This window comes from Acinonyx jubatus, chromosome A3 (assembly GCF_027475565.1).
Source record: "Acinonyx jubatus isolate Ajub_Pintada_27869175 chromosome A3, VMU_Ajub_asm_v1.0, whole genome shotgun sequence".
In the NCBI taxonomy this organism is placed as follows: Eukaryota; Metazoa; Chordata; class Mammalia; order Carnivora; family Felidae; genus Acinonyx; species Acinonyx jubatus.
In genome coordinates this window covers 106,847,900-106,855,094 of record NC_069388.1, presented here as the reverse complement: position 1 = coordinate 106,855,094, position 7,195 = coordinate 106,847,900, and the positions used below count along the sequence as shown (strand labels likewise).

The following is a 7,195-nucleotide window of genomic DNA, read 5'->3' as shown; positions in this document are numbered from 1 at the left end:
AGAGATCTCACCTCCTAGGTGAGGAGTTTTTCCTCTGGCCACCTCGATAGCATTTACTACGCTGCAGGGACCATATACCACATCCCTGTCTTTTCAAAGCTCCTGTTCCGCGGAGCAGCGCCACCGAAGGTTTCTCCCCCACCCCCACCACTGCCATGTCTCTTCCCCCGCCCACCCTGTGCTCCCACCTGGCATCCTGTCTCTCTTTGCTCCCTCTCTCCCCATCGGAGCCTGTTCTTTTAGGCCCACTCTTTTGTTAGAAGCCCTAATTCCCCTGGACTGAAGTCAGCTCTGCTTTCCTTGACCTTCCGGAGCCCCGTTTGTGATGCATGGAAAGTCAGAGGCTGCACCTCTCCCAGGGCGCCCACCACCAGCAGCCTGGTCTGCGAGGCATTTGTGTGCACTCTCTCCGCCCCGCTAACCTCCCGGCTCCTCCTGCTACCTCTGTGTATCCCCAGCTCTGCCCGAGCACCTCACCCCACGCGTGGCAATAGCAAATGCACGTCTGTAGAATAAATGGATTTTAAATGAGGCAGAGAAAATGATTCCAACTCTAATGGAAACTTCAAAAGCCTTCTCTCCCTTAGAGCCCCAGTCCCTGTGTTCTTCCAGATGGAGTCCACTCTTCTCCTCTGGCCCATTTCTCTCTCTAGTCTGGAGAACACTCGCTTGCCTACTCTCCATTATTCAAGTCCTGGCCCTCCTCTTCCCAGAACCTCTTGATTGACTACATTTGTTGGGATGTTTTACCTCGTTTTTTTAAAAAAAGGAAACTGTGAATCCAGCAAAAACTGACAGCACCTCTGTTCCCGGGGGGGGGGGAGATCTGACTAAAAAGCCCAGCCTGCTCTAGCCCCATGGAAGGGCGACAGTTTAATTTAGACAAGCGTCTCTTCTCTTTCAAAAGACACAGCTGGTGGCTTTGCCAGGTCAAGCAGAGAGCATCAGCTCTTCCTGAGAAAGAATCTCAGCTCCTCCAGAATCTGACAACTGTGTCTCCGCCCCCCGCATGCGCGCGCGCGCGCACACACACACACACACACACACACACACACACACACGTGTCTGGCTAGGGTGAGCCTTCCTCAGAGAAGCCAAGATCACAGTGAGAAGTTGCTACTGGAGGATCCTTACTTAGGACCACCTGCTAATGCCTCACCCATGAGACTGCGAGAATTTCCCATCATGCTCTTCCCATCTTTGTCTCCACATATCTTGTCCCTGCTCTGTCACTGGGTCTAATTACTGTCTCGAGGCTGCTTCCCAGCTCCTACCTGTCCCTGCCAGTTTTTCCGCCCTTGTACCTCTATGATTTGCTTTGTCCCCAGGGTCCATCATGCTGGAAGTGGGCGGGTTCTGGAAGTGTACACCACCCAGCCCGGGGTCCAGTTTTACACCGGCAACTTCCTGGATGGCACGCTGAAGGGCAAGAGTGGAGCAGTCTATCCCAAGCACTCCGGCTTCTGCCTGGAGACCCAGAGCTGGCCTGATGCAGTCAATCAGGTAAAGCTACAGGCCAGCCTCTCAGTGGTGTTGTGTCCAAGGTCACACTGTATGACAGAGGCCACAACCCTCAGGTCAGGTCTGTCTGACTCAAAAGTCCACATGTGTTCTCTTCTCCAAGTCGTGATAAACACAGGAAACCCAGAGCCAAGCTCCTAACATAGCATTTACTTTTTTTTAATCTCCTTTATTTTGTGTCTTCGAAGCCTTTACTCAGTTTAACGTTGCTCTTCTCAATCTTATCTTCTGCGACCACGCTTTTAAGATGGCTCTGTCTTCTCTTCCTATTTGCTTACTGGTAGCTTCTTTTTCTAGCCACTGCCTAGAAAAGTGCTCTTCAAAGCACCGGCTCAAAAGACTGTCTTACAGTCTTGCCCCAGAATGTGAATCCACACAGCAAGGTCCTGCTACAGCACCATGTGCTCAGCAATGTAGTTGATTTTCATTCTGGCTCAAGTTCTTTATCTCACTGCAAACCAGTTACATTGGCAACTGGTTCTCAGAGCTGGCCTAGAGACCAGTCCAGAAGCCATCCTGAATGGTTGAGGGCACGACCCAGGCCGGCAAGGTGTAACCTGTATTGTTTTTCCCTTCACAGCCCCACTTCCCTCCTGTGCTGCTGAGGCCTGGTGAGGAGTATGACCACACCACTTGGTTCAAGTTTTCTGTCGCTTAAGGAAGTGTAAAGACCCCCAGGGCCAGGCTGGGGGCCCTTCAACAGCCTGTCTCCTGTCCAGAGAGAAGATTTAGAGGCTTTACAAGTGATCCTGTGAATCAAAATCATATAAAGGGTAGCTGCACAATAATTAGTCTGGATCTTGATTTCCTTTCCCAGTGACTGGCTACAGGTTCAGTCTATGACCAGCTCTGTCCTCTGTGTGGTTTAGGGGATCCAACCGCCAAGGTTCTCGCCTAAGCCCTGACCCTAACCCGGAAGGGACACCCAGCCCCTTGCTGTGTTGGCCCCATCTCTCCACCCTTCTGCTTTCTTCTCTCCTTTTTGCCCCTCTTTTCTTTGATCCTACTCTCATTCCGTTTCTTTGTCCTCCTCCCCTACCCTAGGCCACCGCGTCCCTGAGCAGCAATTCAGAGCTCCGACAGACCTCTGATAAGGTGGTAGATGATTGAGGGTGAAGGAGCTGAGGCTTAGGGAGGGCAAATGACCCTCATAAAGGCACACAACCAGAAGTTTTAGCCAAGATGTGACATCAGGTATCCACATTCAAGCCCCCTCTTTGCTTCCATTTCAGTCTGCCAGAGCATTCCCAGGATCGCTGGTGGACATAGGGGGTTCTGACCTTTGTTAGGGCCAGCCTTTCTTCCCAGATTCATGCTTATGGGAAGCATTAGTCTGAGTCTGAGTTTAGCTGTCTCTAAGGATATGACTTAAAGGGCCAGGTCAAAATATCCAGGAAGAAATCTGTAATTTTGATCTCTGCCTTTGGGGTAGAGAAAGCCCCAGCCCAGGCAAGGCGTGGGAAAGAAAGCAAGCCTCTGGAGACAAGAGCTGTGTTAGTGTGGAAAGAGAGCCTTACCTGAGGACTGACTGTAGAGTGCACCTGGCACAAGACGTTGGTGTTACATAGTTGAGCCTGGAGCTCCCCCGTTTCCTGAACAATTGAATCATCAGTGATGGGTTGGGGTTGGTGGTTGGTTTAGAGTTTTAAAGAAATCTATCTTCTATTATATGCTAGCAACCAGTTGAAATAAAACCAGAACTTGCACCTTCAGAAGACTCTCAGGGCCTTCGCTCATCCGGGTATGTTCCGGATTCCACTGTGCTCTTCCAGTATGAGCCCCAGCACCTTCCTAGAAGAAAGTCACCTAACTGGCCGCCTCCTGAGCTTCCCATACTTCCTTAGTAACAATAAACCAAAAGAAGCATTTATTTTTTTAAATGCATTTCAGCATGAATTTTCTGGATACCTACTGTGTATACAGTTTTCTGCTGAGTCTTAAGGAATTCAAGAAGTAATGTCTAAGATATAGTGTATTCCCGGGGCGCCTGGGTGGTTCAGTCGGTTAAGCGACCGACTTCGGCTTGGGTCATGATCTCGCGGTCCGTGAGTTCGAGCCCCGCGTCGGGCTCTGTGCTGACAGCTCAGAGCCTGGAGCCGGTTTCAGATTATGTGTCTCCCTCTCTCTGACCCTCCCCTGTTCATGCTGTCTCTCTGTCTCAAAAATAAACGTTTAAAAAAAAAAAAAAGATGTAGTTTATTCCCTCAGGGATATCAGTCTCTCTGGAGGAGACAAGACGGATAGCGACAGATGATGTAGAATTGCACCATGACAGCCCAAACCCTGAGTGCTATCTCTACTGCTGGCGTTTACTACATGGGCAAACAACCCAATTTTGGGGATTGGGTGAGGCAAAGGGATTAGACATGAGATATCTTGAAGGTACGTCTATGTCCGCAGGGCTAGAACTAAAACTGGCCACTAGTCTACTTCTTTTTCCACAGGCCCTCCCTGTGCCCGTGACAAAAGGACCTGAAAGGTGAACAGCAAATTCTTCAGCCAGCCAGGGCCCTGAGCCACAGATGCTGAGGCCCAGGACCTGTGGTCCTGTTTCTCTTCCCAAGTGGCTTTGAGCAGGCAGTGGGGGGGGTCTCACCACATTACTGTTTAGAGCCCTGCACAACCTATACTTCCATCACACATCCTTCTTCTAGGACCCTCTGGACAATTGAGTTCTTACCCTATTACCATCTTTTAAAAAAAATTTTTTTTTAGTTCATATTTGAGAGAGACAAAGTATGAGCAAGGGAGGGGCAGAGAGAGAGGGAGACACAGAATCGGAAGCAGGCTGAAGGATCTGAGCTGTCAGCACAGAGCCCGACGTGGGGCTCGAACTCACGAGCTGTGAGATCATGACCTGAGCCGAAGTCAGACGCTTAACTGACTGAGCCACCCAGGTGCCCCTTACCCTGTTACCATCTTACCTGGATTCTCCTCCTTCATGGAGGAGACTGCCATTTTATGATTGCCCAAAGTATGTTTGAAGAAGTTATTTCATCTGACCCTTACAACCTGTAATGAGGTAGCAAAATCCCCATTAAAAATAAGAGGTCACTTGGGAATGCAAACTGGTGCAGCCACTCTGGAAAACGATAGAGGTTCCTCAAAAAACTAAAAATAGAACTACCCTATGACCCAACAATTGCACTACTAGGCATTTATCCAAGGGATACAGGTGTACTGTTTCAAAGGGACACATGCACCCCCATGTTCATAGCAGCACTATCAACAATAGCCAAAGTATGGAAAGAGCCCAAATGTCCATCGATGGATGAATGGATAAAGATGTGGTATATATATACCATGGAGTATTACTTGGCAATCAAAAAGAATGAAATATTGCCATTTGCAACTACGTGGATGGAACTAGAGGGTATTATGCTAAGTGAAATTAGTCAGAGAAAGACAAAAATCATACGACTTCACTCATATGAGGACTTTAAGAGACAAAACAGATGAACATAAGGGAAGGGAAACAAAAATAATATAAAAACAGGGAGGGGGACAAAACAGAAGAGACTCATAAATATGGAGAACAAAGTGATGGTTACAGGAGGGGTGGTAGGAGGGGGGATGGGCTGAAGGGGTAAGGGGCACTAAGGAATCTACTCCTGAAATCATTGTTGCACTAGATGCTAACTAATTTGGATGTAAATTTTAAAAAATAAAAAAGAAAATTAAAAAAATAAAGTTCAAGTAATAAAAAAAAAAAAAAGAAGTCACAAGAGGTCACTGGCTGGAAAAAGTAACAGGACAGATCTAGAATGCAAGCCAGTGTATGCTCTGCTGGCACCACACTCCAAAAAAAGTCCCCAGTTTTTCCATTCAGAGGGAAAAGTCTAAGATTCCTAACATACAGTATTGGTAAATGGAAAATTTTTACTCAATCACCATTAGTAGTAATGTAGATTAGTGCAACTTTTTTGGAGGGAAATTTGGCAGAATCTATCGATATTGGCAAACTTGCAAAACTCACGATCTAGTAATTCCACTTTTAGAAACCTTTTGTATATAAATCGGTCAGAGAAAGACTGACCTCACATGACTTCACTCATATGTGGAATCTGAGAAACTTAACAGATGATCATAGGGGAAAGGAAGGAAAAGCAAGATAAAAACAGGGAGGCGAACCATAAGAGACTTACATACAGAGAACAAACGGAGGGTTGATGGGGGTGGGGAAAATGGGGGATGGGCCATTCAGGAAGGCACTGGTTGAGATGAGCACTGGGTATCGTATATAAATGATGAATCACTGGCTTCTACTCCTGAGGCCAAGACTACACTGTATGTTAACCAACTTGAGAATTAAAAAAAAAAAGTTTTTCAATAAAATTTTATGATTTGCCCTGCTCAAAAAAAGAAATCCTTTCTAAGGATATCTATCTGTAAAGACAAACATTCAGACAAGGATGTTTATCTCAATCTAATCGGTAATAAGGAAAATTTTAAACTACCTAACACCCATCAATACAAGAATGGATAAATAATAATCCATACAATGGAATACTATGTGGCCATTAAAAGAGATGAGATCAGGGGCTCCTGGGTGGCTCAGTCAAGTGACTGAATCTTGATTTGGGTTCAAGTCATGATCTCGCGGCTCGTGAGTTCAAGCCCTGCATCAGGATCCCTGTGGACAGCACGGATCCTGCTTGGGATTCTCTCTCTCCCTCTCCCCTGCTCATAATCTCTCTCAAAATAAAATTATTTAAAAAAAAAAAAAAGAAGAAAGAAACAGATTGGGCACCTGGGTGGCTCAGTCGGTTAAGCGCCAGACTTTGGCTCAGGTCATGATCTCACGGTCTGTGAGTTCGAGCCCCTCAGCAGGCTCTGTGCTGACAGCTCAGAGCCTGGAGCCTGCTTTGGATTCCGTGTCTCCCTCTCTCCGCCCCTCCCCTGCTCCTGCTCTCTGTCTCTCAAAATAATATTAAAAAAAATTTTTAACATGTAAATAAATTACAAAGAAAAAATAAAGTAACATCTACCAGTCATTAAAAAAGTAATAAACTAAAAAACAAAGTTACTTAGCCCCAGTAAGGATATGCACCTTTAGGGCAGTTGAAGAAGATACTGGTAATTAATTGTGCTTACGAAAGACAATAAAAAGGTTAAGTATGTCAAGCTACAAATCTGATGAAAGTATTTTAGAGAAACTGATCTTTTGTGGTAGCAACCAATCTATCCCTTTCTATGAAAAACACATAGAAAAGAGAACTTTGATTTCCCTAAGAAAAGACCTACTACATAGTTAATGAGACATGTAGAGTGTGACAAGGTCTCTATGAACTCACTAAAGATGTCAGCAAGAAACAAAACTTTACTGTCTAATAACAGGACACTTAGTTCATATGAGGTGGTGAAGACAAACATGGTATTATTCAATATGAAAACACCACATAACCACAGAATTATTAAAGCCTTGTTGAAAAGGCAAAGTAAGTCTCTAGGCCCCCCAGGAGTCCATCCCTTCTTTACCATATACCCCCTACTACCCACAACCAGACTAGTGCAATTATTCTTGTGTTTTGATCCTTCACAGGTGAGCATATCATTGACTTCAGTTCAATGATCTATGGATTCCTGTTTCGAATTCATGGAACTTATAAGTTCTTATCATTTCGCTGTGGGATTTTCATTTTTCCAATTCCCAATCATTTTGCTTAACAAGGTA

The 7,195-nt window shown here is 45.8% G+C and overlaps 1 protein-coding gene across 9 annotated transcripts in view; it reads left to right on the top strand.

Annotated features, from left to right (window-relative positions):
• The window catches only part of GALM (galactose mutarotase), a 117,076-nt gene extending 110,859 nt beyond the window's left edge, over window positions 1–6,217 (top strand). For 5 of the 9 annotated variants that reach the window (XM_053201010.1, XM_053201007.1, XM_053201009.1 and 2 more), the window contains 2 exons: window positions 1,329–1,503; window positions 2,102–3,253. In XM_053201010.1, the coding sequence (XP_053056985.1) occupies window positions 1,329–1,503; window positions 2,102–2,179 (253 nt within the window). In that variant the 3' untranslated portion in view covers window positions 2,180–3,253. Of the gene's footprint in view, window positions 1–1,328; window positions 1,504–2,101 lie in introns of those variants that run through there. The other 4 variants (XR_008289569.1, XM_053201011.1, XM_015076739.3 and 1 more) reach the window with 3 other exon arrangements.
• The last annotated feature ends 978 nt before the right edge of the window (window positions 6,218–7,195 follow it).